This window comes from Panthera onca, chromosome C1 (assembly GCF_046562875.1).
Source record: "Panthera onca isolate mPanOnc1 chromosome C1, mPanOnc1 haplotype 2, whole genome shotgun sequence".
Lineage (NCBI taxonomy): Eukaryota > Metazoa > Chordata > Mammalia > Carnivora > Felidae > Panthera > Panthera onca.
Window position 1 is genome coordinate 95,786,711 of NC_138346.1, and position 14,641 is coordinate 95,801,351.

General features: G+C 43.0%; 1 protein-coding gene across 7 annotated transcripts in view; it reads right to left on the reverse strand.

Moving 5' to 3' along the window:
• Positions 1-14,641, reverse strand: part of MGAT5 (alpha-1,6-mannosylglycoprotein 6-beta-N-acetylglucosaminyltransferase) — a 345,968-nt gene that overhangs the window by 32,803 nt on the left and 298,524 nt on the right. For all 7 annotated transcript variants that reach the window (XM_060622680.3, XM_060622679.3, XM_060622681.3 and 4 more), the window contains one exon: positions 7,549-7,695. In XM_060622680.3, coding sequence (XP_060478663.1) covers positions 7,549-7,695 — 147 coding nt within the window. The remainder of the gene's footprint in view (positions 1-7,548; positions 7,696-14,641) is intronic.

The window sequence follows — 14,641 nt, forward strand, 5'->3', positions numbered from 1 at the left end:
CAAGACATTTTTGTCCTTCCGTGATGATCAAAACCTCCTGAGGACCTATAAGTGGAGACCAACAAAACTGTCAGAGCTCCACAGCTTGAATCCCACTTGGAAAAAGGTCAAAACCAGGGAACACGGCAGTTGGTACAGGTGGCTTCAACCCCCAAAGTCACACCAAGATATAATGAACATTTCACTCTTGGTCACAACCCAGCCCTGAAAATCACCTAGATCAAACTAGTATCTGTTATAAAACACCAACTGGGACAGGTAAGCATAAATAAATTATAATATAGTCAAAAGCTTTAAAGTCATAGGAGGGCGAGTAATTGTATATATGAAATGTGACAGAAAGAAATAAGGCTACAGAAAAACAGAGAATTCTGAAATGCTTTCAGGAGTGATTATTAGCATAACACTGGACCCTCAATACTTCTAAAGATAATGTGGATTCAGAAAAGTTCTAAATTCAGAGGTTTTATTTTAAGAACAAAGGTGGCCAAAGAAACCCAGTATGAAAGCTGGTGATTCTCAGTTCTTGAAGAGTCCATTTTTTGACAGCTAAATTTACCCCTCCAACTGCCTTCCACCTTTTTCTTGTATCCTTTCAGGCAGTGGTGAAGGGAGCTTTCTGGACATTTGTGAGAGCATTCTCAGCTTGCACAAATACTGGGGGTGCTACCCTTGATCTGTGAATCCGTAGGTGAGGACCAGGGAGTGTAGATGATGCCTCACTATGGGTTACAGTCCTGCCCAAGGCAGACCATCCACTTCCCGTACAGCTTCCATGTGCCCTGCTGGCTTTCATGTGGGTTCACAGAATCTAACTCTTTGGCACAGTTTTAATATAGATTGAATTTCCCAGGAACATAATTACCATGTAAATCAAGGGATGTTTGTACTCTGTTTTCGTTGGAACTTCACCAATAAGCTGTTACCAACTTTGGAAAAACTAGGACAGCAAAGTCAATGTCACTCAGATTACCTGAGTCTCCATTACAACATACCCAAAACCAGTCTGTGTTTGTAGCTCTCACATAAACGGCAATTACATATATACTTATGTATGTATAGACACTTTTTAACTTGGCTTCTCCTTTATAATATCGCTTATAAACAAAAAGGGCTAATCATGTTCAGCTGTATGTTTTACTCTTCTCAGACACAAACTTACTCATTCTAAGGAGGGATGAGACATGTTTTCTACTATAGTTCTTGGGAATGGTATACTTCTTAACTACTTACAGACTGAAATATGTATTTCCTTATTGTGAATTATTTTCCTTTATATTAGAGTTAAGGGAATCATTCTTTTTTGAAATTACATAAGTAGGCAGGGCATATTATTTATTAATTTTTTTCAGGACACAAGAGTGGATAATATATTTGTAGTATAACAGGTGCTGGGTCTGGTAGGGTTGAGGCTCTTGCTTTAGAGGCTAAGCTGGTTATCTTTTTCTTTCTTCCGTCTCTGGTATCCTCAGAGGATGGGGTGATTTAACTGGCCTCTCTCCATCTCACTCCTAGCCACCATTCTTCGTATCCCACCTCACCACTTGTGTGCCCACACTACTTAGGACAGGGAACTCAGAATATAGGTCACCAGGCCTCAGCCCCCAGCCATCAGCAGCATCCTCTCAAGAAAAGCATGATTCTGAAGAGAAGATATCCTAGACTCTGCTCCTGCCTCCTCTGTCACAATCATGCCCCTTGCTGGCCTGTTAAGTTCCCCCTTCTTCTGACATGTACCCTCTTCTTTTGCTCAGCCACGTGGTCAGTGATAGAACCTACAAGATGACCATCGCCTCATAGGCCTGGAAGCATCCATTTTTCTTTTTTTCCCTCAGCTCACATTTTAGATTCAACACCTATCAATGAAGCCCCTGGCTGGCCCAGGCACTGTGCTAATCACCTGCATCTGCATAATTTACCAGGTTTCCGGGGTATCAATGAGGATTTTGAGATTTACAGCGGTTTACAATTCTGCAAGACCACAGTGCCAGGAAGGAGCAGAGCAAATTCAAATCTAGACCCTTCAACAACATATTAGCTTTTGACAGAAAGGAAGACGACAAATTTAAAGTATTTATTGAGTTCTTAAGCAAAGACCAAAAGAAGCTCAAAGTAAGCTCCAGGCTTTTAATCCGTTCTTACAACTTGCCAACCTGAAAAAAACACCTCAGGACTGAATTTATGCCTGAATTAGACCTTTCCTGATGAGCAAAACGTCACACCATTTCACTTGGTGGCCTTGAGAACAAACTGATGACTTCTTCCAATGGAATCAGGGTAAATTAAAGTTGCTGTCAATGTCCCCATACAGCCGTTTACATATTGGCAGTCTCTCGCCCCCTCCCCTTGATAAGGTCCCTGTTTTTTTGTTTTTTTTTGTTTTTTTTTTTGCAAGGTTGCTCCAAGCACTTGGAAAATACAAAATGCCGAGGCTTTATTATTTTATTCATTTACATTTATTGAGAGTTACTTAATTTTATGAGTAAGGCGTTTTGTGATTCATTATTCCCCTCTGAATGTTATGCTCCTCCCCATTAATTTATTGAGAACCGTCTGATCTGAGCTACATCAATCAGTAAACTTACTGGAGTATAGTTTGTAAAAGTAATGAAAATCTTATTAAATATGAGACATTACTTCAGAGCAGCTATTAAATTTCTAAGGAGAACATGAGTTCTCTTTATGGAAAAAAATCCTGAAGCCAGAGAATTTCTAATGGTTTACAAAATGTCCAAATAATGATTAAGAACCTACTAATGTGTTTCCCAGTATAAAGATAAAAATCCAATTTATATCACATTGAAAGTATGGCTTGAACCAACAACATTACTTAAGGCGTTATGGAACTTTTTCCCTCGAGTGTACATCGTGGTTTTAAAAATTGATCCAATGTAAAAGACAAAAATAAAATGAAACTCTCATTTAGAAACTTAGACTTTTTTTCTCTTCAAAGCAAAGGAGGGACATATATGCAATTTATATGGATTGATTTATTTATACGGATCAATTTTTGCTTAACTGGAAAGACTAGCAAGGGAGCCAAAAAATTGCTTTGTAATTATGTCTACTTGGGTTAAAATTTTTCCATTTTCAGAGTAAAAAAAAAAAAAATTAATTTCTAGAGATTTTTGACCCTTCAACATCTATAGAACTCTTGATAGCTCTCTCCCTGTGAAAAGTAGCTTTGGCCAGGGGGATTTTGTGGCTTTTGTGGGCTGAAAGAGCAGAGTGAGTGGCCCACCAGGCCTTGAGGTCAACTTCACTGAGTCCTCCCAAAACTGTGTGATGTTGCTGGCTCCCAGTCTGCTCTCTGCACTGTCTCTAGCAGAGAAGGAGACAGACATCGGATGGAACCTGCCCTCCTGCATAAAGCAAAGTGACCTTCTTGGGATTTCCCTGCAGCTCATCAACATTCATGCCTCTTAAGTGTGAAACCCCCTTTCCTCCTTTGCCTTTATAGCACAGTTCCTGCACCACCTCCTTTTCAGTTAACCCAGCACACTCTCCACTTGGCAGAACTCCCAGGCGACACCCTCTCAGTGACTGACTTAGCTGTTTCTTTCCATATCAAAATTTGAGCTCCTGGAAAATAGGAAATGGGTCTTGATAAATTTCCCCAATGCAGCAACTACTACCATGAACCCTGTGGGGACACAACGAGCATCTGTCAACTGACCTTCTGTATCCTGGCCCTCCTGCGGAAGCCCAGGACTGATGGAGTCATCTGTGTGAAGTCACTTGCTGAGCAATGGTTGAGGATCCCAGAGAGCCATTCTAACTCAAGTCTCATTTACGTACTGGTGGAATTATCTAAAGGGATGGGAGGGACCAAGCGCCTGGTAGGGGCAGCTCTTATGCCTATTCTCTTTAAGCCATGAGAAATCAAAGCCCTTCACGATCTCAATGAAAAGCAAATTACTAAATGATGACAACTGATAGGAAATGATGAACATTCGTTCTTCAATAATTTCATACTGGCTGCTCTGATCTATGTGACATTACATCATTCACTGGGAAACAGATTGTGCTTGAGTGTCCTAAATTTTTTCAGGAAAAAATACTCATTTGTAGCAAAGAGTCATCAAAATCTTTAGAATCACCAATAACAAAAAGGTGCCAGTTGTCAATATAGTCTTAAAGATGCTTTTGATTTATCACTGTCCAAAGGCTCATATATAGAAACAGCAGTAAAAAAGAGACAGGTTTCTTTGCTGCTCATGTATTCAAAAAAAATCACAATGAGGGAAAAAGAAAATCACTACAGAACCACCAGAATAACTGTTGTAGGCAAGACCAACCAACATATCATAAAAATAAATGGGCAAAAGGTTGAAGAAAACCAGAATATTTGCATACTTTCAAAATATTTCCTCCATTATAGAGAAAACCAGTAACTTCATAGTAAAGACACCTAGCAGACCCTACCTTAACCAAGAGATCAAGGTTAACACCATCAGGAATGAGACATATTGATATCACACACCTCCTGATAGGATACACTGAGAAGACCACATCACTTCTGTGATATTCTTGCCAAAAATGCGTCATCTCAAACTAACCATGAGACAACATCAGTCAAATCCAAAGTGAGCAACAGTATACAAAAAGCCCAACGAGTACTCTTTCAAAGTGTTAAAACTGAATGACAATTAAGTTACTGAACAATTGTCACAGATTGGAAGAGATTAGGAGCCGTGGCAATTAAATGCAACGTAGGTCCTGGATTGGATCCCAGAAGAGCAAACGGATATTAGTGGAAAAAATGGTGAAGTCCAAATCGAGTTTGTAATTTAGGTAACACTGGTTAATGTCTTAGCTTTGATTACCACAGTTTTGTAATGTGTTGCCATTAGGGGAAGCTGGATGAAGGATATACCCAAACTCTGTACTATTTTTGAAACTTTTCCATAACACTAAAATTATTTCAAAACAAAAAGTAAATTCCAACAATTCCACTTGTAGGTATATGCCCCAAAGAATTAAAAGAACCTCGGCAGATACCTGTACACAAATGTTCGCAGCAGCATTATTCACAACAGACAAAAAGTGTAAACAATCCAAGTGTTCATTAACAGATGAACAAATAATTAAATGTGGTATATCTACACAATGGAATATCATCTGGCCGCTAAAAGGAATGGTATTCTGACACATGCTATGAACCCTAAAAACCTTAAGCTAAGTGAAACAAGCCAGTCACAAGAGAACAAATGCTGTATGATTTCACTTGGTAAGTTTAGAGAGACAGAAAATAGAAGAGAAGTTACCAGGGGCTGCGGGGAGGGGAGAATGGGGAGTTGTTCTTAATGAACACAGTTTCTGTTTAGAATGATGAGTAAGTTCTGCAGGTAGGTGGTGGCAATGGCTGCACAAGACTTTGAACATACTTAACACGAGTGAACTATACACTTAAAATGGTTAAAACGCTAAGTTTTAAATTATGTATGTTTAATCCCAAAAAAAGGGGAAAAAAGAAACAAAATTACAAATAATTATTACAAGGTAGGCAGAAGAACTTCAGAGATTTCTTACACCTAAATTAAAATGTGGGCATGATTTATCAGCCCAAATTTTCTTTTTTTTAAAAAAAAAATTTTCACATCTATTTATTTTTGAGAGAGAGAGAGAGAGAGAGAGAGAAAGAGAGCATGAGCAGGGGAAGGGCGGGGAGAGAGAGAGAGAGAGAGAGAGAGAGAGAGAGAGAGAGAGAATATGAATCCGAAGCAGGCTCCAGCCTCTGAGCTGTCAGCACAGACTCCGAGGCAGGGCTTGAAACCATGAATCGTGAGATCATGACCTGAGCTGATGTTATCAGCCTAAGTTTTCTATCCCAAACTCCAAAGTTTCCAGAGAAGTCAGTTACATCTCTGTCAGTTACAGAGATTCCTAGATTGAGATGTTCTCACTGCCGCGGAACATCTTCTCGAATCTTTCCAAGAATCAGCTCTTCAGTGCCAGGTTGAATGCTCCTGGTCTGTGCCCTGGCCCCTCCCACAACACCTGGCACACAGGTGTGCAGTAGGTATTGCTGAGGAATGACTTCCCCAACGGGAACAACTCCTCAATGTGAAGAATTCAAATTTATTTTATTAGCAGAAGGAAAAGCAAGCATGCAAGACAACACACACACAGTTAACCCTTTTCAGAGGTTGTGTGGGCAACAGGTTCTTTTTGAGGATAATCTGTAGATCTCAAAAACCTATGGATCTCTTCCTCCATCCCCTTTGGGCCTGTCACCCTGACTGACAGGGAGGGTCAGAAAAGAGAATTCTCAAAATAATCAGCTCGGTGAATCGGTAAGATCTCTGACTGATCAAAAACAATAAGCATGGAAAATGCATTTCATGTTCTTTCTTTTTTTTTGGTGTGTGTGGTGGGGGAGGTGTCAGAAGAATCTACCCGGAAAGGTTTAAAAGTAGCAGAAGTGAAAAACACATGCTTTAATAACAGCGCTGCTGGGGCGCCTGGGTGGCTCAGTCGGTTAAACGTCTGACTTCGGCTCAGGTCACCATCTCATGGTTCGTGGGTTCAAGCCCTGCACCTCTGTGCTGACAACTCAGAGCCTGAATCCTGCTTTTGATTCTTTGTCTCCTTCTCTCTCTACCCCTCTCCCGATCACGCTCTATTTCCTTCTCTCAAAAATAAGTAAACATATAAAAAAATTTAAAAATCTTAAAAAAAAAAAATAGTGCTGCTATATTGCATCTATGTCATGGGTTTCCACCTGTGTTGTCCCCCAGTAGAAAGCCCCAAATGACAGGGGCAATCCAAGGACTCTAGCTCGTAGAGGTTTCCTCCTCGTGAGCAGCCCACAGAGCCACAGAAATAATAAGAAAATCAATCTTACGGTTTCTTGCACACACCTGTTTCTGACTAGATACAGAAACACCCAGCTTGATAACTCACATGCTCTAAATGACTTGTTTATTGCCCCAAATCGAATCCAACTGCCTTCAGTGGTGATTCATCACCCACTATGGATTTTCAAGAGGATCTCTGAAAGCAATTCAAATAAGGCTTCTGCAAACAGTTCAAGCATCAGAACGGTGCCTCCTGATGGTGGCCTAAAATACCAGGCACATGACTTCAGTCTCTCAAGGTTGACAGTTAAGGACTCCACTGCCCACCCTTTATTCCCCACAGCCTATCACGGGAGCTGGTTCTTCAAAAATACACATTAGCCAGTTGATTTCCTTATTCAAAAAATTCTAAACATTCAGAAAGTCAGAGCTCAGTTACTTAGAAGGCTGGAGATGTCTGCGTGCCTTAGGAGAGGGCTGAGGCAGAGTGGCAAGACGCCACAGTTCACAGAGGGACAGAATTGGATGCAAGTCCTGGCTGTGCCACCACCAAGTTAGGAGACAGCATCGGCCATTCCTCCCTGAGCCCCTGCCCATCCTCCGCCTCCTCCTTCCGTCCAACTATGTCCAGTGAGGTTGATGATACCAGCAGCCCAACGCTAGAGGATCTGAATGGGCTCCTAGCACTCAGTAAGTAGCTGGTATTCATATTGTTGAAAGTAGAATGATTGTTTTTATAGATGCTTACCTCTCTCAGTGTTGGCTTTCCAATGAAAAAGTCTGTGTTTTTGCTGCTTTTGGGTGGGCTGAACTTGGGATTCAGAAAAGCACATCCATTTGCGATGGCCTCCAGGGGAGCTGGGCCCTCATAAGGGAACCCGAGTCCAACAAACAACTGTAACACAGAAAAGCACACCACATATAAACACATCAGTCAGGACTGGCGTCCCTGGCTCACAGGGGGCTCTTCTGTGCTTCATTCCCATGTGGAAGGCTCAGAGACTCTGGAAGGTTCCCAGACCCTGGGCGGGGATGGGGGGTAGTGGTGGTGAAGAGAAGGCAGCTCACATCAGGAACTGCAAAACAGTACCAGAGTCCTTTACAGGATCATGAAGCTACTCAGCTCATTATGTTCTCCTCCCTTGTAAAAACAAAAACAAAAAAACAAAACAAAAACAAAAGTGAAGAAATAAGCATGGAGGGGGCTGTGGGGGAGGTGGGCGGTTGAGGAGGTACGGAGGTGGGGGTATTAAAAGAATAAAAAACAACAACAAAAACCAAAACCCAACAATAATCTTTCTGTAACTCACCAGGAGACATGACTGGAAAAACACTTGCTTAACTAAACAGAAGGTTTCTTCATTGAAGCAAAGGAACAACAGGCCCTTTCAGTGATGCTGGGTGGAGGGACAGAAAGGTCACTTGGTGGTTTGATTACAGTTCAAACGGAGCTGCTTTAAAATGATGGTAGGTCAGTAAACACAGGTTTTCATAATGGGGTTTTCACTGGGGGACACCAACAACTTTGTTTTTATCTCCCCCCTCAGTCGAGGGGAGAGGGTGCTGAGTGGCTAAATGGGCAGCCAGCAGTCTGCTTTCCCAATGGCAGACAATAGATGGCGGCAAAAACACACTCTTCAAGTCCTCGCGCAAACTGTAGCTCAGAGCTGCTGGGACAAAGGGGCCTTGCTGCAGCTCCCTGGCAATGGTTCCTGGGTCCAAAAATGAAACGGCATCTCAGAGAAATGCCTCACTGCATCTCCCCCTCTCGGGACCTTTTACACTGCTGGAGGGCTGTAAGCTATCGACGGCAGGGTCCAAGTCTGGGCTTGGTGAGATTTGAGATCTCCCTACCACACCAAGGAGCCAATGCTGAGATCACTCCAGCCTCCAAGGGCATATCAATCGCCACAGGATAACTGGGCCCCAGGGTATCGTTCCTTCTGCCATCACTGAGGAACACCCACACAGCCAGGCCCCCCCCACCGAGAGGGAAGGATATTGGTGAACTGGATATATCGCATGCCTGATTCTCCTTTCCTGGGGCCCTCTCCCCAAAAATTCTATCTTTTGCAGCTGCTAAAATCAACTGTCACTTAGAATGGTTCTGTCTGGGGAGACTGGAGTCCAAGCTGCCAGGTTCCCTGGGCACCACTGAGAGATGCAGAAAGTATGTGCTGGGCACTCAATTCCAGGACTGAACACTGAGCTGGCACCTGCTGGGCATACAGGAGAATCACGTAGCCCCCACAGGAGTTTTTCTGGGACAAGAAACAAAATTCCAGGTTTTGTGGCTAGACTCCCTATCCTATGACTGTATGGTTTTTTGCACGAAACAGGGTAGTTAACTTTTTTTTTTTTTTTTTTTTTGCTTGTTTTGTCCTTTTGTTTCTTGTAAACCTTGACATGACCAAATATACCATCAGGGACATCCACTGGGCAAACTGAGGAGAGAGGTTCTGAGTGGCCAGCAGAGCTCCCACTATTGGCTGGGGGCATTTCCCCTTGGGCAGATCCACTGGAGACATGGGGGTGAGGAACACTGCGTTAGCAGGAGTCTGGAAGATAGAGGATTTAAGGGGCATTTCCACCACCATCTGGAGGCCCTTTTTCTCGATGTTCTTTATTCTTACTAAGTAGTTGAAAGGAGTGAGATTATCAAAGAGAACTTAAGCGTACAGGGTGTGGCCTGAGCATGTGGCTCAGGGGTGGGAATGGGGGGCGGATGCCTGACAGCAGCAGGAGAAATGGAAGGCAAGAGTGGGAAGGACTAGTCCCAAGAGATCACAGCTTTGTTAAATATGAAGAATCCAGGGTTACCATCCTTCAGGCTTTTGAGCTCTGTGATCTGCTCCCTATCAGATTTTGGGAAAGATCTCCCCAGGGAAAAGATGACCTCTCTCAGGTGGTGGTTGGGTACAGGAAAGCACAGGGTTTCCAGATCCTTTTGACTCTGAGAAGAAAGGTGCCAGAAGATGCAGACAGGGGTCTCTGTGGGTTTAGCCAGAGACCTGAGCCTACAGTGAGTCCTGACCTCTGAAAATCAGGGCCTGCCATAAAGTGCTGATACCTTCATCAACTCTAAATTGCAAAGAACTTTGGAGGAAATGCAGGAAGCACAATAATTGTCTATTTAAATAGAAAATCCTGGGAAAAAAATGTAATTAGCTCCTTCAGACCAACCAATCTGAACCCATTAATTAAAAGGATTTGAAGCTGTTGTTTAATGGACTTGAATGTGACCTAGGTTTAATGATATCTGAATAACAATTTGCACCATCTTTGCTGCCCTGCTGGCATCAAAATATCTCAGGACACATAAAGTAAACATTTTGGGCTAACTCTCCAAAGCCTCACAATTTTAGAATGAAGCTTAAGCAAATACCATACAATTTCTTGGCAATGAGTTTTCTTGTCACACTAATTAGGATTGCAGGAAATGCAAGACTTGGAAACACCAAAATAACAGTTCTTTGTCACTTCTGTCAATAAGCAATTTTTTCTTGCTTCCCGTGTACTCATTACCTGTGACGTTATAATGGAGCAGATGTATTAAGGTCAAATAACACACCTGAGGTTTGAATCACAAAAGCATAGGCAGAGAGAGTTCATCACCACCAAAGAACATCCCGTAAACTTCTGAATGCCATGGCCTTGCCACACTGGTGCCTTTACCACACTAAATTTCCTTTCCCCTAGTCCCCAGCTTCCATTGTGCTCCCTACAGATATCTTTAGCATGGGGGCGACAGACACACCATTAAGAATGCATTCAAGCACAGAGGCTTAACTTTTCAGGAGGAAACTGGGAATATTTTATTTATACTTCATCTGGCCTGCAGAAGCCCAGAATCTAATGAGGATATTCCAGATGACAGAACATCTTCACGGCTGCAACTCTGTCCCATCCGTAAGCATTTTTTTTTTTTAACGTTTTTTAATGTTTACTTTTTTACATTTGAGATGGAGACAGAGAGACAGAGAGATCAAGCAGGGGAGGGGAAGAGAGAGAGAAGGAGACAGAATCTGAAGCAGGCTCCAGGCTCTGAGCTGTCAGCACAGAGCCCGACACGGGGCTCAACTCACGAGCCGTGAGATCATGACCTGAGTTGAAGTTGGACGCTCAATCGACTGAGCCGCCCAGGCGCCCTCAATAAGCAGTTCTAAATCCAGGGATTAAATGCTCTGAAATTAAGTTTTTGAAGTACTATTAAAAGAGAATGGATGGAGCACCACAGATTTTATTCACAGCATAGGATTGGGACATTCCTACATGTTGACAAACGGTTCAGTAAAACCACTCAGTCTTACTACTCTGTGTGAAAGTAGAAGCAATTGTTTTAAACCCTTAACTGGAGTAGTTAACATGGACTCCTTTCAACACGGATAAAGGTGGCTCATAGGAAGACTCTACATGGGTTTAGCCAGTTTCCAGTCACTCTTGATGGGGAACAGCAGGATAATCCAAAATAGAAGACACACTCTCAACATAAGCTTTTCTGACTAGTTTGAACTAGCTAAATTGGCGGAGTGGCTCGGGAGGGAGTTTGAGCAATGAATCAATCTCAGCTTATCCAATAAACTGAATATTGGCCCAGTGATCGGGACAATGCGGTAACTAACTGTACGGGGTCTAACTGCAGACCAAAGTTCAAATCCTGACCAGCTCACTTCCTAGTTCTGTAACTGAGGGAAAGCGTTACCTGCCACTTCCTATGGATTATCGGAGGTCCATTTATAACATTCTCTCCAGCTATGGGACTGGAGTCAAGGTCACGCAAGCTCTCTACACTGTTTATTCATATGTAAAATGGTGAAAATAACAGTTATTTCACGGGGCAGGTGTGAGGCTTAAATGAGGTATTTCATGCACATGATGTATTTCGAGGTTTGGAACTGAAGTAAACGTTCACTGAACAGTAGTCCAAATTCAAAACCAGATTCAACTTCATGCAGCTGCATGTACGTGACCTTGTATTGTTTAGCTGGGGTTTAGGTGTGCCCGAGTTGTGGTTGTGGGTTTTACACGATATTCAGCACCTGCATGCGTATTTACGAATTCTCACTGTTTCATAAAGTAGCTGGACTTTTTAGAAAAAAAGGGAGATACGGCCATTAGAAGAGGAAGCAGACATGGTTTACAGTGACTGCCTCATGGAAAGGCCTGTCCCATGAGCATGTACGACTGCTAAGCCTTACTTGTTTATTCTTCACATAATGATTGGAAATCCCCGGATTTTTGGTAATAGGTATACATTTTATATCTTTAAAAAGAATCCATACAATGGCTGATTGTGGAGGAAATGTATTCTCCTGAGAGGTTATGCCTTCAAGTGGCCTGAAGGGTCTTTTTCTGGACATGTGTCTTCCCTTTTGTACTTGATGATGAAGAAACAGAACATGGCCAAAATCTCTTCCATACAGGTTTGGTTACACCCTCTCATGGGCTGCCCAAGCCCCTAACCTAAACTACAAGAAGATTCTCTTGTGAAGAGGTAGAAAGGCAAAGGAGACAAGACAATGATACGTGTCAAGTATGTTTAAGTGCCCAAAGTTTGTCAGAGTCAGCTGCTATGTCAGAGGCTATTTCCTGGAGACCAGCTCACTGGGTAGACACGCAGATTATCCTTTTTTTCTAAGTAGCCTTTCAGAAATAAAACAAAACACAAGCAAACACAAACCACAATATCAAAACCAAAAGTTCATACACTTCAGTCATTTGGAAACCCCAGTTCATAATCCAATGTGCTACAATTCACTATACATGCACTGATTTGGAGATGGAGATGGTGGGGGGGGGGGGTAAGCAAATATTTGGGTAAATTGACAACTGTGGATGTTGGCCATCTCCCGCCATGACAGCATGAAATGTTTACCATTAGAAGGTGTAAGGCAGCACAACAGGCCTATTCACGTCACATTAAGGATGGGCTCTCATAGTACTGAGCACAGAGGACTTTCACGATAAGAGATAATTCATGGAGAAGGCACAGGTGAGGGTGAGAGAAAATGGCTGTCACTGCCATAATAAATCCCCACGGTCATGTGTACCATGATGACACAGATGCGCTGTGTTAAAATGTGGCTGATAATCAGTTCCTGTCCTCCAGGAGCAGGCTCATCCTCTCATATGAGTGGCTTCACAAGTCACGGTACAACATTTTACACAACTAAATGGTTGAGCCTGCTTATAATATCCCAGAAGTTCTACGTCGGTATTACTATTTTTTATTATTACTACCTCTACCTGTGCACTTTTTGCATTGCTATAGTCCCCAGTTTCCGTGCTGGTCTCCTCTACCATGCCTGTACACTCATCTTGGGCAAAACTCCTTAGTCATCCCTGTAGCAAGAATGCCTGGAATGAGGCCTGGGATGTATTCAGTAGGGAAAATGAGCAAAAGAATAAATACTAATAGATGAGATCTTTCCAGCAGTCATGTGTCTTCATGAGGATGAAGAGATGTTGAATGTTTTCGTGTGTATTTGAGTGTGCGGATGCACTTTTGTCCTTGAAGTCAGAGCAAGTACTGAATCATCTCGCTACAACTGTGCAATTGTACATACATACGTGGGAGGGAAAGAGGGAGAGAGGATTACATGTGTATACAAAATGTTTTCCCCATCTGGCTGGAATAGGAATAACCTTAGATATTGGCCATAAGATGAAGCCTCCTTGACTGTCTGAGGGTGAATATCTCAGCATCTGAGACGGAACGTGGACTGCTCTGTCGGTAAGTAAGCCCTTGGGCTCTCCCCCACAGGTGACACCTGTGTGATGTGTAGGCAATACCACAGAGAGGCAGGCGTGCTGTGTCAGAAGGATAGCATCGCTTGCTGTGGAAGTCTTGGAGATTTAGGTGCGTGATTCATGAGCAAAGCAAGAACTCAGTTTTTCGGGCATGGTCCCAAGCTCCCAGATGGCTAATGGATTTCATCTTGACTCTTTCCTTCATTCTTTATATAATTATCTGAAAGCCTTCTACAAGCTAGGCACTGTTCTAGACACTGAAGATGTACCTGTAAACAGAACAAGCAAAGCCCCTCTGCCATCATGGAACTGCATGAGAGTCTGATTCCAGGGGTGGTAGCCCTGGATTCTTGAGAGACTGAGCAACTATATCCAAGCTCATGGGAAAAGTCATGGTTGCTGGGGGCGGGGGAGGTGGGTGCCAGAGCTGGGGATGGGATGGAAAAGGGACAGCATATACTGCATATCCCCCAATCCTGCCCAGGCTTCTAAGTGAGTTCCACAGCTAAGCTGATGAGCTGATAGGGTAGGGAAATAGGTCATGACCCACCCAAGTGCTGGAGGGTGAATGGCCAGAGGTCTGGGTACCAAGGGTAACACCACAGACAGCAGTGGCTTTCCCTGCTTGTTTGCCACAGCCAGAATTTGCTCTCGGCTTTTACTGTAGAAAAATACGTTCTCTTGCGGCTCACTCCAAATGTGCCTCCAATCTAATACAGGATAGGAATGCTCCATACTATCAGGAGCTTCCCATGCTAAGACTGGGGAGGAGGTGGACACGAAGAGGCTAAAATTAGGAAGAAGAAAGAAATCACATCAAAAGTGATTAGGACTTAACCCCAAAATAAAAACATGCCACCCTGTGCTGGCTTCAACTGCACTCCTGGAGTCTGCTGGACTGAAAGCCTTGTCTATGGTCCACCGATAAATAATTAATGCATCCAAATTTATATGCCTGTTAGAAGAGTCTTTTAGATTCCCTGGCTCTTTCAGCCCCTTTTTAGTGTCACACCAAATTCCTCCATCTTCATAGGCTCCCCGCAGCCAGACTCTGCTGATGACACATGGGCCCCTGTGGCATGCCAGGGCGA